This window comes from Culex pipiens, chromosome 1 (genome assembly GCF_016801865.2).
Source record: "Culex pipiens pallens isolate TS chromosome 1, TS_CPP_V2, whole genome shotgun sequence".
Lineage (NCBI taxonomy): Eukaryota > Metazoa > Arthropoda > Insecta > Diptera > Culicidae > Culex > Culex pipiens.
This window is the reverse complement of record NC_068937.1, coordinates 296,319-316,079: the sequence shown is the minus strand read 5'-3', so window position 1 is coordinate 316,079 and position 19,761 is coordinate 296,319. Positions and strand designations below refer to the sequence as shown.

At 39.9% G+C, this 19,761-nt stretch overlaps 2 protein-coding genes across 2 annotated transcripts; one reads left to right on the top strand and one right to left on the bottom strand.

Annotated features, from left to right (window-relative positions):
• The first annotated feature begins 9,150 nt into the window (after positions 1-9,150).
• Positions 9,151-12,118, top strand: LOC120422536 (zinc finger protein ubi-d4 A). Its single transcript, XM_039586000.2, has 2 exons — positions 9,151-10,777; positions 10,837-12,118. The coding sequence occupies exon 1, from the start codon at positions 9,752-9,754 to the stop codon at positions 10,754-10,756; it is 1,005 nt and encodes a 334-aa protein (XP_039441934.1). The 5' UTR covers positions 9,151-9,751; the 3' UTR covers positions 10,757-10,777; positions 10,837-12,118.
• Positions 12,119-12,302: 184 nt separating this feature from the next.
• LOC120422531 (sterol regulatory element-binding protein 1-like) lies at positions 12,303-16,871 on the bottom strand. Its single transcript, XM_039585992.2, has 5 exons — positions 16,321-16,871; positions 13,682-16,259; positions 13,203-13,317; positions 12,800-12,973; positions 12,303-12,739 (listed from the first exon to the last, which is right to left on the bottom strand). The coding sequence occupies exons 1-5, from the start codon at positions 16,436-16,438 to the stop codon at positions 12,383-12,385; spliced, it is 3,342 nt and encodes a 1,113-aa protein (XP_039441926.1). The 5' UTR covers positions 16,439-16,871; the 3' UTR covers positions 12,303-12,382.
• Positions 16,872-19,761: the final 2,890 nt, after the last annotated feature.

Genomic DNA, 19,761 nt, shown 5'->3' with positions numbered 1-19,761 from the left:
CTACATGTTAATACAATTTAAAACCATGACCAGTAATGTTTTGGAGTTAAAACATTGAAACTTTGATCTTTTTCTACGCATTTTACATGTGATTTCCCCTTAATTTCTACTCGAAACACTAAAACTGACCGTATTCGAAATTTCTGCCGGCAAAAATTTTGAAACTGGGCCCAGAGGTGCAGAATGGTCCCAGGAACCATGTCCAATCATTGGTTTGGGTGGAATTTTTTTTTTATAATAACGGTCTGTGGGGGACCCGTGATTTGTGTTATTCAAATCACTATTAATTTGTTGGTAAGCCACATTGTATAGTGAAAAACGATAATTATAAGCATCGAACTAAAGCTTCTTGTGTTGCACAGTGCGCAAAGATTCACTCTGCCGGTTTGGGAAGGTCATCATCTCAAAATGTGGTGAAGTGCTATGGAGTGCCGATGCACGTCTGCTTAAAACGAACCCAAAGTCTTATTTTGTACTTTCCAAATATTATAAGAAAATAAAGGTTTGTAAAAAAACTTCATTAAATCTTATGCTCCGTGGCGTTTACGTCGTTTTGGCGGTTATGTGGTAGTAGAATCAGCTAATTGCATTGCTAGCAACATTTCCTCATACTGGAAATAATCAAAATTGTAAAAATTACGGCCGTACGAGCGATTGTTCCTTTTGCCCCATATGGTCGTCTTGCCCCACCTTCCCCTAACTAAAAAAAATGTGTTCTTGTTATTACTCTTGTTTCTTGAATCATATTCATGTTTGATCTGAAGTATTTCGAAAAACTTAAATTTGATTTGGTTCATTTTCACTGCCCAATCTCTCGAAATTTGATGCCAAAAATTTGCAGGAAATGCAAAAAAAAAAGCAATTAAGTTTTTTAAACTACACAAACTTTCGTCTCTCTGAAACGCGGCAAGTTGCAAATCTCTTTATTTCTGTAAATAAACGCATTTTTTTTGTCGTTACTCCCAGACAGTGACCGTTTCAAGCTGTGGGGAAACGATAGTGGACGAGCGGAGCAATGTTTGATTTGATGATTTGAAAACTTTGCATCACCTACCTCGGGCACAGACAACAACAACAACAACAACTGAAAATCACGCTCGGACGAGTTCCTCCTAGTTCTGGTCATGGTTCGTTTTTCCTGTATGCGAACACACATACGTGGAAAGTAGAGCGTCCAATTTTTTCCGGATTTTGAGTTTCCCGGGAAACGGGAAAAATATTGTTTGAATCCCGGGATCCCGGGAAATTTTTGCAGCAGTCATAAAATCTATGTTTTTATTATATTTGTTACGTTTTTCTAGCTTAAATCATAGAATTAGCTCAAAACTGTTAATGGTGATAAGCTACACTTCAATCTGAACAAGGACAGTAGTCTTTAGATAGTTTAAAACACAATAAAAAAATGTGTTCTTTGATGTGCTTTGGAATTTAATTAAACCAGAATTTTGAACATCTTTCTTTTATTTTTTTATTTATCTAATATAACTTCAAAAGCTTATACATTTTCATTGAATGTGTCTAAAACAACAAGAAATAAAATTATACCAGACAATGTAACACATTGGATAAGTTTAGAATTTTATGTTTTATATTTAAAAACATAATTTAAAAATTATCTTTAAGTCACTACCAACCAACTACCAACTGGGGATAATCGAGACTGCAGTCTGAATAGGTACAGGAGATTTTAGAGCAATAAATTTGGAAGTCGGTGTACTGATTGTTTTGATCTGTTCCTGTTGTAATCGAAATCAATCAAAACAATCAGAACAATATTCAAAAACAAATTAGCTTAACCAGCTGTCTTAATTCGTTACTTTTGTCCTGATTTGCTTCAGATGCCGGTTTATGATGAAAAGTTAAATAATTTTCAAAATATTATGCTTTTTTCAAGTTTAAAGTCATAAATATAGGTGAATATAGTAATAAGTCTTTTTTTAAATAAATAAAATTTAGTAGACAAATATCTAAGGCGCAAAGCATTTTGAGGATCTGTAAACAAAAATTTGAACAATTTTCCCTGCCAAATCAATGCTGTTATATGCCGAATACAAATTTTAATGCTTTAAAATGCTTATCGATTACTAATTTCGACAACCAAATCTGAATTTCTAGACCAAAATTTGATATGTTTTCAATTTCGGGAATTCCCGGGACAAAATATGAAAAATCCCGGGATTCGGGAATTCCCGGTTTTGGAAAAATCCCGGGATTTTTGTCCCGAGAATTCCCGGGATGGACGCACTAGTGGAAAGGACTCGAAAATAACGAGTTGTTCTGTGAATTGTTTGCTCTTCTTCAGGGTTCGTGGGTTACGTGTTCAATAACAAAACTTGATGAAAAATTAGATAAGTTTGAAAGAAATGTGCTTGAAAACAAAAAAAATCACCACATAAAGAACTGACCCAGTCGAAATCTGATGGAATTAATTAACTCAAATCAACCAGCCTGACATGATCCTGCCGGTCGTCCGAGGCTCAGACTCAGCGGCAGTGGCCAATAATGGTATAATGCAATTGACACAATTGTTAATTGTAAATTGATGAAGTGGACAACCCGCTCCGAGGGGAATCTCGTGATACGACGAAGAGTCTAATTAAAATGCACCCATGACCCATAATTACGCCAGGATGACGGCATGATGATCCCAGCAGCAGCAAACCCAACATGTGGTCTGTCATCACGAAAACGATTGATTGCAAAAAGGACGCAGGAAGGGGGTGCTTCTTGTTCCCCCCCAACTCATCCTCCCCAATACAGAATGATAATTTTCATCTCACGAAAACTCGTTGGCAACAAAAGCATTCATGCACACCACGACCCTTGCATTGTTGTGTGATTGTGTAGTTGAGGTGAGGTGCAAAATTTATGCTTTGAGGGTGCACTGGAAATGTCCGGTTGCCTGTTTTAATTTTCGTTTGTTGGAGGAGTAGCAGGAGGGAAAATCCTCATTTTGTGTGGCTATTTTTTATCTCGTATGAGGGGAGGCAGAAGGGAAATTAATTTCAACAGGTTGAAAGGAGATAGTAATGTTGGCTAAGTTATGCTTTTTTCAAATGTGAAAGGTTGTTTTTTTCTACCCTCTTGTGATAGAAATTAGAAAACGTTTTTTGTTTTAAATATTTGAACAAAATTCTGAGGAAAATTTCGTTCTTGATATATTCCGTCTAAAAGGTCTATTTTCCTGACTCTAAAAATGCCCTTATTAGCTTCTTAAAACATAAAAAAATTAAACATGATTAAATAAATCCTTCTCGAAAGCTCGGTAATGAAAATGAATTCAGAATTCACTTCAACTCATTATGCAATTTTTTATTACAATCCAGACTCGGTTATCCGAAAGCCTTGGCAAAATTTCACTTCGGAAAATCGAACAAATTTTTTTTTTTCGTTGTCATATTTTTGATTGTCGAGCTTAAGGTGTATATCGGCAAAAAAAGTCAGAGGTTAGTATGAGCACACACTTCAACTTTTTTTAAATTCTTTTTTCAGGGCATTAAAATATACATTTTCACCTACTAACAAAACAAATTTGAAGATATTTGGTTGCATCATTGCCGAGATATAGCAATTTCAAGTTAGCAGTTTCAAAAAACGGGTGCCACGATATCTCAACACTGTCTTGACCAAATCGGCTCAAAATTTTGGTGAAGGCCCGTTCAACCAGTCCTGTGTGCATGACGAAGCCCGATTTTCAAAAAGTTTATTTAAAAAAAAAGATAAAAATATGTTTGTATTCTTCAAAAAAAATATGTTTGTATTTTCATAAAAAAAATCCGTTAGTTTTTGATTTTTGTATTTTTTTAAATAGCTAATTTTAAAAATTGGGCTTCGTCATGCACACGGAGCACATCTTGAGAGTCTTCACCTCAAATTTCAGCCAATTTGGTCCATCCCATCTCGAGATATCGTGGTACCCGTAAATCAACTCGGGGTTTAGAGAAAAATGCCAACAAAGTTTGACAGCCCGCTTTGCGCATGGCAAAATTTTGAGCTTAAATCGTCTCTTACTCAGTTTAATCATGAAATATCTTCATGAAACTTTCAGGAGTGATTAATAATCATCTTTTGAGTGGATTTAACAAATATTCTGTAATATAAAATTTTGTGATTTTCTACATGTATGTAACCCCTTAAGTATTTACCCCTAAACTACTCTAAAGTGATTTAGAATGCTCGTGGGAGTCGCTCAACCTGCATTCCTGTCATACATGAGGTCTGCACAGCTGATTCCACGTAGATTTTTCCCTCCAGTAAAGACAGGAAACACTGACAAACGGAATATGTGCCAAAATCATAAGTGGTTTTTAACATATGAAGGGAAATCATCGTGAACTGGAACTGCCGGTCGTTAGCCCGGGTAAAGTGGAAACGTTAGATGATTGTTGTCCTCTGCTCATCTCGCAAAAAGCCATACAGAGAACAACGTCCCATTCAACCGGCTCCGTGGCTTATTGGTTACGGCTTCTGTCTCCCAAGCAGAAGGTTCAGGGATCAAATCCCGGTCGGTACCTTTGAAATTTGGAATCAGGAATTTGAATATGAATAAAAATTAAAATGAATCAGGTGGGATTCGAACTCACACCTTTGGATTGGTGGTCTGGTGGGACGCTGAGCAGTCGGGCCATCAGAAGGTTTACACTCTAGCAGTGAATTGATCTGTAGTGTTGAAACATGCCATATTCTCATATTAAATACGTGCTGGTCCCTGATTTGCCTGATGGGATTGGAAGTCTAAATATAGATCGAGTTTCCTTCAGATGCTTGCTTCTATGTTTAGGCGGGGCCGAACAATGCCCAGCGACCTCGGAATTGGACCGCAAGGAGCTCTGTCATTCTGAAATGGGTCGTTGTAAGCAGTGCGAGGGCTGTCACCACCTAATACCCGGGACTGAGATAAGCTGTATCAGCATTCGACGGCATATACACAGTCTGATACAAATTATACATTCCCATAATTTCGCTACCGGTTAGCGGGTATTGGATTGGCCCACACACACACAACTCTAAAGTGATTTAGAATTTTTTAATTCAAGATGGCGGCCAAAATGACGGTGATGAAAAATTGAATAATGCATTTCTTTGATTTAATTGGCAATCAACCATTGAAATTTGACTAAAATGTGGTTGCAGAGCTCAAATTTTATGTAAAAAGAAAAATGTTTTTTTTGATTATTTCCCACACAAACCTACAAAAAAAAATTTCGATTATTTCCCATACAAACCTTCGGATAATCGAGTCCATTCTCGTCTCAGGCAATTTTAGATCACTCATTATAACACTTTTGCGACTCAAACCACTGCACAGTGGTCCAGAACGCAAAATTAAGTGGAAAATGGATTTTCCAAAAAATGGTGAAGTTTGGAGCTTTGGTGTCTTCAGAAGAGTTGTTGCAAATGGAAAGGGGCAGCTTTTGATTTTGTTGAAAATTAGGGTGGTTCACGATTAGGGTGATTTTAAAAATCTAACTATTCAGGAATATTTTTGGGAATTTTTTCGTCTTCTAGAAAGTTGTTAGGCTTGCCAATTCATGCAACTTTGTCGAAGACACCAAAATTTTATCTTGTAAACTACGCCTTGTACGACCAAATTTATAGAAAGCATCTGAGCAAACCTTCAAAATTCAGTTTTTTGAACGTGGCAATTCAGGGTTAAGTTTTAGAGAAAAGTTTTTTTTTTTTTTTTTTTTTTTTATTCTTTATTATAGAGTTTTTCAGCCGGAGGCTGGTTCAACTCTTCTTTAGAGAAAAGTGATGTTCGGAGCACTTTTAGAACTTTAAAAAACGAACATTTTTCTTATTTGACATGTCAATTTGGACTTAAGGGTCAAAAGTTACAGCCATTTTAAGGTAAAAAAGATGCAAATTTAAAACTTAAATATCTCGAAAAGGCGCAAGCCAAATTTTAAGCACCAGGTTGCATTTGAAAGAGGAGATCCAGCACTACAAACACTGAAAAAATCGCAGGGGTGTTTTTCTTTAAACTCGAAATATCTTCATTTGAAAAAGTCTAATTTTCAAGGGAAAACCATATGGGACCACCCTAACGAAATTGGAAAAATTTCCAAATACATGTTTTTCCATGTAATTTTGCCCGCTGAATCTGAATCTGCCCTCAGAATTGAGTCAAATTGTTAACAAATCGATTTTTGGTCATAATTTGGGTTTAAATGATAATTTTACATGGAAACCCAAAATATGACCAAAAATCGATTTGTTGACAAAAAACTTAACCCTGAATCTCTAAAACTTAACCCTGAATTGCCACGCTCAAAAAACTGATTTTTGAAGGTTTGCTCAGATGCTTTCTATAAATTTGGTCGTAGAAGGCGTAGATTACGAGATAAAATTTTGGTGTCTTCGACAAAGTTGCATGAATTGGCAAGCCTAACAACTTTCTAGAAGACGAAAAAATTCCCAAAAATATTCCTGAAAAGTTAGATTTTCAAAATCACCCTAATCGTGAACCACCCTATTTTTGAACCAAATCAAAAGTTGCCCTTTCCATTTGCAACAACTCTTCTGAAGACACCAAAGCTCCAAAACTTCACCATTTTTTGGAAAATCCATTTTCCACTTAATTTTGCGTTCTGGACCACTGTGCACTGTAGAAAAAAAACTTGTTTGGCCCATAGGTCACTTGGATCTCACAACATTGTTCTGTCTAGAAATGGTAAAAAGTAGAATAAATATATTATTATTTTCAGTAACCGCACCTTCTGTTGCCCAATCACGTAATTTTGACGCAACTCTCTACCAAGATACCTCTCTACCCTCCAAGATACGACTTTCACCTCAGTCTCTAATGCTGTGATAAGATTATCGCCATGGCCTTTTGAACTTATCAGCCTCTCCATCCCTTGCGAGTGTATGCTCTCAGTTCAGTGGGAAATATTTGTTTTAGCTCCTTTCCAACAGTCTTCTACTGCTTCACCAATTCAAGCTTATATGCAAACTTGTTCCGTTCGTCTGCGCTTCAAGAGTAAAATCGGAATCGTTGGTACCGCGGTAGGTAGAACTACTAATATGTCTGCAATTACACAGCTCTACATAATTTAGCTATTTTTTTTAACCGTAAAATATCTATTCATTCAAATATACTTACCAACAAAAATTTTTTATCGCTTTATTTTTCTGAACAAAAGTGTTATCCTGCTTCGGACTAAAATTAAACTATTCGTCTTTCTATCCTGTAACTCACTATGGGTGCAGAAAGCAAACAAGCATACATTCACCGATTCCGGCCAATAATGCTCAGACGGACGGCAATCAAAAATGTTCTCTCACTCTCTGTTGGACTACATTTGGACGGGCAAACAACACCCCCAAAGTACGTGACTATTTCGTGATTGGTTAGGTGAACCGATTTTCACGGCAGGCACTTCCGTGATTTGGACATCGTCTGGGGTATTTGGCGTGATGGCGTTACATTTTGTTCTTTCGTGGCGGTGAATTTTGAGTTTATTTTTGGTACACATGTTTTGAGTTACAACAAATATGGAATATTATTATTAGATGACAATAATTTTAAATACAGATTGAAACACAGATTAATTGTCCAGACTTGATATAATAGATCGCTAAGCTGCGAAAAATATCGTTCTAATTCTACAAACAAACATTGTTCAGAAACCAATCAAACTTCCCAATTATCAATTCCTATGCAACTTGGGATTAGACAATCATCACGTTACATGCGAAATCCAGTCTGCAATCCGCTAAAATCACCGTCTCCTAGCGAAGCGAAACCAATCAAACTTCCCTAAAAATACAGTGGACTCTCGCTGTGTCGATATTGAAGGGACCGCCGTCGAGAGCGGGACGTATCAAATTATAGAACGAATTTTTGAAGCGACTGGAAAATTTATTGACAGATGGATCAATATTGATATCAAGAAGATCGACAGCCAGAGAGCTGACCAATAGTATATGCAGCAAATTGCAAAAAGAAAATTGTTTCAGCACGATAAACCTCGTTGGATAACTCGTGCTAAAAACCAAGTTTATCAACGAGCTGAGTATAGCTTTTTTTTTTTGCAATTCCGTAGATTGTTTTATTTTTCAGTGAAACGTCGCTAGAATGTTATTTGCCATCAAAGTGGCGATCGAGAGTAGGCCGTTTCGTCATGACAGGAAAAGTAAGTAGTTCCACAACGCATTTGGGTTCTAAATTTTAGCTAAGATGTATGATATTATTGTTCACAACGATAAAGCTTATTTTTCTGATTACAATGACCCTTCGTACGACCACAAAGCAACTTTAAAAAATTAACTTTGCGGCCTATCTTGACAGAAAGTATCTTACTTGACAGTTATAATATATTTTTTTATTGGACCTAATAAAAAAAAAGATATAATCAGATATTTTTGTTAAATTCGTATTTTGTGTATTGCTTCGAGCACTTGATGTTAACTTATCAGCTCTATGACATTCGTTTGCGATCGATTTCACAGCTCAATATTTTGAAAGCCTCTATCAATAACTTTTCATCCTGGTATGGTAGAATTGGCTCTCGGATGCTGTTTCAATCGACATAATAACTTTTTTCAATCATTTGCATTTAAAAAAACCAAGCACCTCAATTGATTCATTGCAAGAAAAGGAGATAGAGAGAGAATAATTACATAACACTTCATCCCAAAAATTGAGCTGCTATTTTTTGACCAAAAATTAACTTAAATATAATTCTGTCCAATAGTACAACATCGAGGATCCCCAAACAAAATGTTGAGCTGTGTTTTCAAGTGTAACCAAGCAATTAAAAGCTAAATAGGTAAGCAAGCAAGATTTGGCAATTTATCAAATTATTTAAAAAATAATAATTTTAGCTTTATTTGTATCGGTCATATTAAATTTTAATATTTTAGCGTCGCTGTCAATTTCATAAAGCGGCGCTCCGAAAGCTATCCGTATCGGCCGTCCAGGTATCGCTAGTGTTGCATTTTCCCTTATGACATTGTCTCCTCTCTCTGCTAACATATGATATTTTGTGTGTGCCACCCCCGGAATTGCCATCTCTTTTCAGCGTACATATACGTCATCCAGCTGTCAAATATTTCTACCCTCAACCGACCGATGGCTCTCCAGCCATTTTTCACTAGGTGTACAGGGTGGCATTAGGTAGTTGTGTGGTGAATCCCTCGGAACGAAAATATCTAAAAGAGAAAATAAAATCACAACATATAATATTTACCCATCGATTCTTACGATAACAAAGTCCATATTGCTCGGAAAATTGGACTCGGGGCAATCTCACTGGACTTTAAGTGGACATCGATAACCCGCTGATCCAAGGTGGCGCCGACTTTGCACAAGCACCATCGAATCCATGTGAAAAAAAGAGGAAAAAAAATCCAGCTCTATGTTTTGAACGATACCGCTGCGACTTGTTCACTTTCTCCTCCTCATCGGTGCAGCACCCACTTCTCTCTTTCTCTCCATCTCTCTTCGTTCCCGGTGAATGCAACACACTGCCTGCTTCGACTGGACTACCTCGTCAGATCGGTCTAACGCAAGTAGGAACGAGTGAGAGGGAAGACAAAGTTTGACTGCGAAAAAAATAGAAACCTCTATCGCAGTGGCCATTGCCGTCACCATTGGCGATAATCGCCCCGCGGACGAGGAGACGTAGGCAAACTTGGAATTCCTGCGATTGCTTTGATTTGATCAACTTACGGAATATACGTAAGATCATCGATTCGTTCGTAGTGTTTGGTCGTGTTTTGGAGGTTCTGGTTGCCTGGACTAAGGATGGCCTCATCGGGTGGAGTGGATATTCAGATCGTGTCTATGCCGAACTTGCAGAAAATTGAAAAGTTTATGCGGGATTCATCGTATCGAGAAACTCTTGAGCTGAGTGCATCGTTCAACACCCGGCTTTGCGTCGATCGCCGGATGCGGTTACCATTTTTCGATTCTCAAACCGGTGTAGCCCAGAATCACAACCGTAGTTTGTATGTGGCCCATTGCAAACGAATGCCCGGACATCGAGAGGGTCAGCTGTACACATATCCGGCCTCACGGTGGCGAAAATCAAAGAGGCAATATTTGACCAAATTGCAAAATTTGCGACCCTTTAGCAATCTAAAGGCGGCCGGAGGAGGATCAACAAACGTATCAGTAGGGATTTCAGTACCAGCTGCAGTTGTACGCGAACCAGGCGAAATTGCCAGCGAACAGTCCGATTTTAACGCAACCCTGCTGGAGGAATCGTCCATGGGTGCCACAGGCGACACGGACAGTAAAGATAGTCACCAGAACTCTGCTGTTCAGTCCAAAGAAGAACCTTTGCCTAAGGATTGGTACTATGACGAGATGGCGTTGAACGATGATGACCTGGATGATGGGGAAGGTGGAGATTCGGATTACGATTACAACGTCAACGGATACAAACGAAAGGGTAAGAAAAGCAAGCGATCCTCCGGTGCGGGAAGGCGATCGAGGTCAAACCAAACAGCTACTGCTGCTTCTGCTGCCTCAGCGGACTTTGACGCAGCCGGATCTCCCGGTGGTTCTTCATCACGCAAAGGGCGATCCGCGGCTAGCAGTGGCACCAAACGAGGCCGGAAACGAAACGCCAAGGAATCGACCACGGTTTCAGCGGACAAGGGACTGGAAGATAGCTTGAACGAGAGTTTAGCAGAACCACCTTCGTTTGACTCGGTGGCAGCTGCGGTGGATTTTGGGGAAAACGGTGAAAACGGAGCAGGCTTTGGAGGAAATACGGACCTAAGAAATTATCGAAAATACCTGTAGAAACAAGGTTCTACTTCGGAGGTGAGATTTATTAATCTGGAAAGCGCAATCAACTTTATAACATTTCTTTTTTCTTTAAGGTACCTTAAACATCATGAGAAAATACGACGAAGAAAGTGAGGGTGATTGTATTTATACGAATGGATCAATTCTCTTGAAAGAGAAGAACTATTACAAATATTCAGATATTCTCATCTATTTTGGTATAAAACAATCAACGAAAAAGATTTTTTTAAAGCAATTTTCACGATATACATTTGGAAAAAAAATATTTCAATATTCTTATTCTGGTCATTAAAAAAATGTTTGTGTTTCCTTATGTTATATATAGATGGCAAAAAAATCAACCTAATTCGTCAACATTATTTACCAAAAGTTCATCAATCGAACAACAAATCAGCAGAAATAAAAACGCATAACACAGCTCATTGTCTGTTAAAATTGGGCTAACCAGAGCTGTCTGTCAGTCAGTCGAAATTCAGTTTTCGGTCATAAATACTATGACACCAAGCATCTTCATTAGGATAATAATCCAAGGAGGCGTCTGTTTTTTTTAATGTTTCCATAGCATTTGTGACAGAAACTTGAGATTGTATTTTTTTGTCGGAAATTAGCTATAATTTGACTCCGTCATTTTGGGATAGCTTTGCAAAGTCCAATTCTAGCAGACTACTAAAATGTTGTATGACAGAAAATCTAAATCTTTATTGTATGTTTGTAACTGTTAGAACTGTTATTACTTTTTGAGTGTTCCTTCATCAACCTTGTACAGATATGAAATAGAACACACACACAATCTACATAGATTTTTGTTTGAAGATTTCACACTTTACTATTTAGAATACTTACACACACACCAGCATTCATGTAATTCTTTTACGGACATCCATAAACGGAACTGTTATCAAATTCTCGTAAACCAAGTTTTCATTAAATCTTTAGCTTGCGGGATGTTGTAATGTAAAACTCTGTACACACGTCACTAACCAGAAAAATGACACGATTGATGCAATAGATGTTGAGTCATAAAATCTACAGAATTAAAAAAAAATCATTGTTTAACAAGAAGAAGCAGAAAGCAAAACTGTCAAAGATCAAATAAACTACTAACTTTATGTTGCAATTAAATTGAATTCTTCTTATTATATATTTACTTATTCTACATATAATCGTCTGTTTTTCTGCTATTTCGAGGAAGGTAAAAAAACCACGCAAGAAAAGGTTTTAAACAAAAAAAAGCACAGCAAAAATTAAACACTGTAAATTTAATAAAGTTATAATTGGATTAAGTGTAGAAGCATGTATAGTACTAGATATTTAACCAGAAGCCAATAAAGAAGGAAGTATTTTCCATTACTAAGAGGCTGGTGTTTGACTTGTTTGAAGAACTTTTCTACAGAGGCTCAAATTTCTCTTATCTAATCAGACCTACTGCGTAAAGTTTGAGATGATTTTTTGCAGTGGGTTGAGTTTGAGCAAGGCGTGTTCACACAACAACACAATTCTGTGTGGAGGAATTAGAGTGGAGATACAATTAATAAGGCAATTAATAAGGCACATTTTTAATGATTTTCAGCCGAGTACAACAGTAATAAATAACTAATTAACAATCTCTCTCCTTAAATTCTAGTTTGTCACAGTTCCACTGCCCAGTGACCGCATCAGTTGGTAGCACTCCTGCAGTCGTTTCTTGTCGCCAATCTTCTCCAGCGTTTTGGCCGCCTCCTGCAGCATACTGGTCCGTTCCCCGGGTGCGGACAAACACGGAGCCGGAAGGTGCTTGCAGGCGACGTACAGTGCCGCTGCCCTTTCACGGCCCCCAACCAGCTGCTGCGAGCTTCGATCCTTGCCACTGCAGATGATCGATGCTCGGGCGTACCGCTGGCGCAAACTGTGGCCCAGCAGTTGCTGCGTCGGTCCCGGGGCGGCCCCGGCCATCAACCGACACACGGCCTCGTACAGAAAGACCCGGGATTGGGCGTTCTAGGGTTTGAAGAGAATCAGTAAATATTGGATCGGGGAAATTGGCGGCACGCAAATTACCGGTATTTGGTTGGTCACAATGCGCAGCGAGTTTAGATCCTTCTGGAACTTTGCTAAAACTGCACCGGAAACTGGCACGTACTCTCCGCACTGGCTTTGGAATTTTTCGTTGTCTGATTCCCAAAGAGAGGTTCGAGCCTCCAGCAGCCAATCGCACGTCAGCAGTTGAGCGAGCTGATTACGAAGAAAACACATTAGCATTATTTTTGCAATCAAAAGCACGCATAGTTCTTCGCTTATTAGACACACAGACGATTGTGCCCCAATTCCACCTGGTTTGCATTGCAGAAGTACTGCACTGGACTTTTCGAACGCAAAACGTGCAATGCAACTACAATGCACCCACGTGGAGGGCATTTGGAGTTCCTAGTATAACACAACGTTTGATTTCAGCGATTCTTACCATATTCAACCTAACTGGACTTTTGCAAATGTTGGTCGTAAGGCTGTCTTCCAGGTATTGGCTGCCAAGATTACAGCTTTTGAAAACTTGCACAGAATCATAATGTGGTTTGTTTCTAAAAAAGAAAACAAATTTTAACAATTTTTAAAATTTGAGCACAATCACTGTATATTGTCGATTCAAAGAAAAATGGCCATCTCGCCGGCGACGGGGCATCTTGTTCTTCTCCGCGCCAGCCTAAAAACTAATGTTTCTGAAACAAAACATCAAGGATTTCGAGTAGCTGTGAGGAAAAACTGCTGATTTTCAGGCAGTTAGGCAGATTTCATGCAGTTTTTCGTTGCTGTTTTGCAAACCCCTAAGGTTTTCATGCAGATTTTTGTTGACGAAATATTTTTTGGTTTGATTTTCGAGCTGCGCGGAGAAGAAACCGACGGAGCCTTTGGACACGTTTCATTTATTCGGCAATAGCAACTTACAACAGAGATCTCTTGGCATTAAAGGCTGCAAACAGTGCCTTTGGCAGAGTATCTTCACTCTTGGACATTTCCGGGGGTATGTTTTCAATGTGTGGGTACAATCTCTCAGCTTCGGAGTCTTCACCGAGCAGCCAATGGGCAGCGATGCTCAACAAGCTGGACCACCAGTGGGCAAGCCGATCTTGGCAGCAATTTTCACCCAGCACACACTTGTCGAAAGTTGTTGGGGCACGTTCCACGCTGAGGCAGTTGTTGAGCAGTTCGGTAAAATGAAGCACGTTGCTGATTTGGCACCCCGAATACGGATAGCTGGCCGATGTCGAGGGCTTTCCGTTGTCCGATTGATCGTCTTTTGGTGTTATGGTCTTTTCTTCCCCTGAGCTTGGTTGAGATTTTTGCAAGAAGGCAGCACTCGCATGTTTTCTACTAATTTGTCCCGATCCAACCAGGCACTGGATAGATTTTTGAAGCAAATTTTCCCGGTAATCTCTCATCATGTATTCAAGTGGATCCGCTCGGTTTGCTAGCATTGTGAACATAAAATCCGAATGTTCTTCGAATCGCACCGCATGGTTCGTGAGGAATCGAAATCCATACGACGTAAACGCCCAGCTAAACTTGCCGGAGGCCTGATCGCACCCACTTGCCACTTGCCTGGCTTTAGCCAAATAGTAACGGCAAAAGTACTGCATGAATCTTGGGTAGCTCTTTTTAACGCGCAATGCAGCCGTAATGTATATTTCGATAGTGTCCTCCGGGGAAATGACCGATGCAGCAGTTTCTGCCATATTGACAGCATACAAAGACATCATGAGGCCGTTCGCTTCGGGTTGGTCCGAAACCAGCGATAGTTGATTTAAACGGTGAAACAGTAAAGCCAATTCCTTGGCCGAATTCAACGCGTCCATTCGTTGTGCTGCTGGTTTAAACAGACCCCCGGTTCGACGTGAAAGCCAGCGACCTATGTAGATCCTGTGAAGAAACATTCGCACAAATTGCCAACAAGTTGCGGTCGCCGTTTCAAATCGACTCCTGGGAAGAGTCAACCCAAACGATGCTAGACATCGTTTAGCTTCTTGCAGTGACACTGCCGTGTTTCCACGTTCAAAGTCCAAATCTGACTGTTTCTTATGTTTCCAATAGTCGGTAAATGATTTCGAGCGAGGCGATAGAACCGGATCTCCATGTACGAGCATCTTCACCAAAGCAAATGCCACCAGTGCAACGTTCAGCGTGCAAACGAAAATCAAAGACAAAAGGCTGCTCCACGAAAAAATCGTTTCATCAACGGCCAAAATCCGACGACTTGTAACGGGATCAAGCGAATCTTGATCGTCAAATTTCGTCGAAATAAAGCTTCCAAAGGGATTAATAACCAACACTGCCAGCATAAACATGCAAAGCGTCAGCCGTGAGTGAGCAGTCATGCCTCGTACATTTGAAACAATTTCTTCCTCGTTCATGGAGTCTTCTGCTGATCCGTAAGGAGATGGCGGCATCGAGTTTGAGTCCGAAGTGTGCGAAGGCGACAGTGACGGATTGGACGATTCATCGCTTCTTGGAGGCGTAATTGGTCCACTCTGTACCATTTCGTCGTGTACATTGCCAACCAGCAGGTCTTTGAGCGAGTTTTTGCGGTTGGTCACCTTCATTTTCAGGTACATGTTTTCCTGCTTCAGGTTATTGTTCTGCTTCTGCAAGTGTCTGATGTGGTCAATGGCTTTTCTCAGGATGGCAGATTTGTTCAATTTGGCATCGACGCCAACGACAATATTCTTCAGCTCCACAATACAGCTGTTGATGGAAGTTCGGTAACGTCTCTCGATAGCGTTATGTGCTGACCGTTTGACCTCCTTTACCTTGGGTTGCGGCGCCGGTTGACCGGACTGGTGCATTGGCAGAGGCAGACGATTAATCTGTAACTTGGACGCATTTTCCACTACGGGCGAAACCGCCGATGTGGAGTCCAACACAAGCGGAATTCCGGTTGTTAAAATTGTATGAATATTTGGCGTGTTTGCTGGATTAGCTTGAAGCATGACTGGCTTATCTCCACTTTGGAAGGCAAACACCTGTTGCATCAAAGGAACAGTCGTCGTTGAAGAAGTTTTTGCTGCCGTTGTCAACAGATTTTGTACTCGCATATTTGCCGGTAAAATATTCTGTGGAATCGTGGCAGGAGCGGGAGTAACAGTTTTGATGTAAGAGTAGCCAGTTGGGGCACGTGTGTTCTGGAGCAAAATTGTAGGTGCGGTAGCATTTTGCTGGGTAAGAACAATCGGTGGACTCGCACTTGTAGGTTGCTGATGATGTAATATTGGTTCTTGTTTGACATTGACATTACTGCTAACAGATATCATAGGATCGCGTGACACCAAATTGTTGTAAAACTGCTGTGGTTGTCCATTCTGTAGCAAGCTAGTATCTTCCTGTTTGATATCGAACGACGATGTTGCCGTCTCAGTGATCACGGACGATGTAGTCGAGTCGGGGGACATTACGACATTGTCCTCCCAGCTGTACTGGCTGAGAAAGTCCTCTCCCATTATGTTAATCAACTTTTCCTCGTTTAGTTGATCTAGAAAGACAAACTTTTCGACTAAATAACTAACTCCGATAAACTTTCCCGTTCTACTTACACATGTCCGCGATATCGTTGATATCCAGCTCATCTCCTCTGAGCACGTTTTCGCCTAGGTCCATGGCGATAGTGTCGCCCGGTGGGATGCTTTCCCACCCCTTCACTGAGCTGCTCATATTTATTATTTTACCAAATCACTGCGAACTCATTCATTTAAACTTTTGATGATGATGAAACTAGGCGCCGCAGTTACAGTGAACGCAAGTAACGATAGATGAACCGCAAGTGGCGGAATGGAAAGAGAACCACACCACCAGATTGACCAATCAGCGCGCAGAACAGAGTATCGTATGATTTTCACGACAACCGTGACGTCACTCACAATAATATAACCTTAACCGCGGCAATGGCACGGGTTTCATTTGCGAGAAATGCCCATAACTTATGCAACAAACATACAGTTTTTGAAGATTAATTAATAGTATTTGAATCACTCATCATTACTTGTTAAGTTAAGTAATCAAATCTTCAACTGCCTGCCTGTACACTTCTGTTTTGTTAATCGTTGCTCATTCCCGTCCGCGCGAGAACACTTCTGTCAAAATACTGATTTTGTTTTGCAATGTAGCAGAAATGGTTCCGAATGAAAGCGATGATGTTTCGTAGCAACTGCAAGAACCGCGCATGTCGCCATCTGTGAAGGAATAGCGAACTCTACTAGAGTTTACAGTACACACTAAAAAATTGGGAATATTACACCTGATGTAATCATAAACTCAACCGACATAAAAAGAACGTATCGGATTATTTAACCTAATTGTACATCTGATGAAACGTAATCATAACCAGAATCGTCTAAATTGAAGCCTTGTGATTTTACATTGACCGCTCTGGTTGATTTGATGTAATATTCAGTGATATATGATGCAAATAGTTGGACCGTCAAAAGACATGTAATTTTACAGCAAATGAATCACTATTTTAGAGACTTCCACAACCATCGATCGCAGCAGGCTTTGTTTAACGTCAGCCATCTTTTTAACCAGTTTGGCTAGCCGAGCAAAGTGCAAAATTGATTTAGAGAAAAGTTTTGATGGGTTGTGTGTTGTCGTTTTGCGCGCCCCAAAAAATACCGGAACCAATTCCGCTGGTCTTAATTGAGGTAAAATTACATCATAAAAGATGTAATATTCAACCTTGGACAATTGGTTTAATCTTTTTTCAACTTCAATTACGCCTCTTTTTCTGGACAACTGTTTGTATTAGAATTACATTTTTAAAACCTAGAAAATCTCTCCTCTTGCTACAGATTTTCAAAAAAACGTCATAATTCATATAGCATAGCAATTTTGTTATAGCTGGCTAAAACTCATGCAATAAGTTGGAAACGGCTTAGAGTGATTAAAATGGGAATATTTCCCCTACATTTAGCGGAACTCTTGATTTTTTAACGTTATGTGAGGAAGGCTAAGTGGTTTTTAGGGAAGGCACCACCTTGTGGCGTTTGCGAGCTCCTCTCGCTTCGGTGGTAGACCACCGACTAAATTTTAAAGGAACTTTTGAAATTCCCATGACAGTTTGAAAAGTCGCAATAGTGCGATCGGTACAAGAAGGATCGGTAGCAATTTATAAGTGCGAAGTCCAAGTTAGTGAGAATTGTGCAATATTTATGATGATTATTTTTTCTCATTAACTCCTTTTTTTTCTAATTGTGGTTTTGCTGCGATACACTTTTTCTGTGATTAAGCATCGTAATATTAAATTTAATATCACATTGAATTTATTTGCATAATTTGTGTGAATAAAACAACGTGTGGAACGGCAAATAGTGTCCTGGACATATGTGGAAATACAATGTCCCATGATGGAGAGGGTCCCGGAGCACCAAAATTTGTTAGCATGGTGGCTTCCAATGATACGTAAATCGTAACTCAAACAAACAGGAACGTGAGCTAGTGGTTTTAAAAAATACAAAAAATCAAATAACAAGCCATAGTTTCAACATTTCAATGAAAAAAAGTGTTTTAAAATCCATTTTACATTAGTTCAGTTGTTTTGAAATTATTAATTTTATTTTTTTTAATGGGAATGCATTTTTAATTGATTTCAGCTAATGGCACTTACATTTTCATTGACATTCTGAAGTTTTTTGATAAAATTTGTTTTTTTTTTTTTTTTTTTCATAAAATTATTTTTATTAGGTCCTTTTCGGTACTGGGACCTGGTTAGGACCGAGTCGGCTTTTGTAATTACAATTGACTTAATAATTACAGAGGATCTTGTGTGTAAATGTTAGTGGGAGGGGAGCCGATTACCCGCGGCCTACTCGGGGTTAGTAGGGAAGGGATTGATGTTAAAGACAAGGCGTGGGAAGGGAAGGGGGATTGTGTAGGGGTCTTGGTTGGCTCTGCTGGCCTTTGCGTTTTGTCCTCAGCCGCAACTCGGTGTCCAGCTGCTGGGGCGTTCTTGCTTTGCTTCCGGTGCAAACCAGAAACGACGGCTTTGTGTGAAGGCGAGTTATACTAACAGAAGGAAAACTAACTGAAGGAAAACTAACTGGAAGAAAACTAAATGGATATTTTGGAATCTACGAGGAACTGATAGATAGGATAGAGAACATCAAGGTCTAGTTGAGATAACGCGTCTCGCATCGGGATTTCTGGTGGTCTTCCTCGGGCCCTGAGGGTATCTTTCAACTTAATTCTGTGAGCCTGGTGATCTGGACACGCCCATACGAGATGGTCGATGTCCTGATAACCCTGCCCACAGTCGCATAAGTTCGTATCACTCATGTTGATACGGTAAAGATGAGCCTTGGACGAGTAATGGTTCGACATAAGGCGGGACATCGTTCTGATGAATCCACGCGTCAAGTCCATTCCCTTGAACCAGGCTTTTCTTTGCACCTTAGGTCGTATGGAATACATCCAACGTCCCTTGGTGTCGTCGTCCCATTGATTTTGCCAATCCAGAAGCGCACGCTGCCTCGGAAAACCGTAGCATTCTTGTAGGCTAATTGGCCTTTCAAAAATGTTTCCACTCTCAGCACCCTTCTTGGCGAGCAAGTCCGCTTTCTCATTACCCGGAATCGAGCAATGAGCGCGGACCCATACCACCGTGATGCTGAAGGACTGAGCCGCCAGGTTGTTTAAAGTCTTGCGTATTTCCGTGAGGAAAAACGTAGACTCCCTGGTCGGCTTCAGAGTCCGGATAGCCTCAACAGAGCTAAAGCTATCGGTGAAGATGAAGTAGTGGTCAGGTGGCATGGTCTCGATGATTCGCAGTGCGCAGTAAACCGCGGCTAACTCTGCGACATAAACCGAACTCGGGTCCTTCAGCTTAAAGAACAGCTGATAAGATTCATGATAAACACCGAAGCCCGTACAGCCGTCGAGCTTGGAGCCATCGGTGAAGAATCTGTTGTTTGGAGGAACATGGTTGTACTTTGATGCGAAGATCGACGGTACAACTCCCCGCAGAAGATGGTTTGGGATACCGC

Excerpts from the sequence above, each read along its gene's own strand:
- LOC120422536 (XM_039586000.2), top strand. The coding sequence starts at position 9,752 with ATGGCCTCATCGGGTGGAGTGGATATTCAGATCGTGTCTATGCCGAAC.
- LOC120422531 (XM_039585992.2), bottom strand. The coding sequence starts at position 16,438 with ATGAGCAGCTCAGTGAAGGGGTGGGAAAGCATCCCACCGGGCGACACT. Across the intron at positions 12,974-13,202 it reads GTCCAGTTAGGTTGAATATG|CTCGCTCAACTGCTGACGTG; the intron begins GTAAGAATCGCT and ends CTTCGTAATCAG. Across the intron at positions 12,740-12,799 it reads TTGTGACCAACCAAATACCG|AACGCCCAATCCCGGGTCTT; the intron begins GTAATTTGCGTG and ends TTCAAACCCTAG.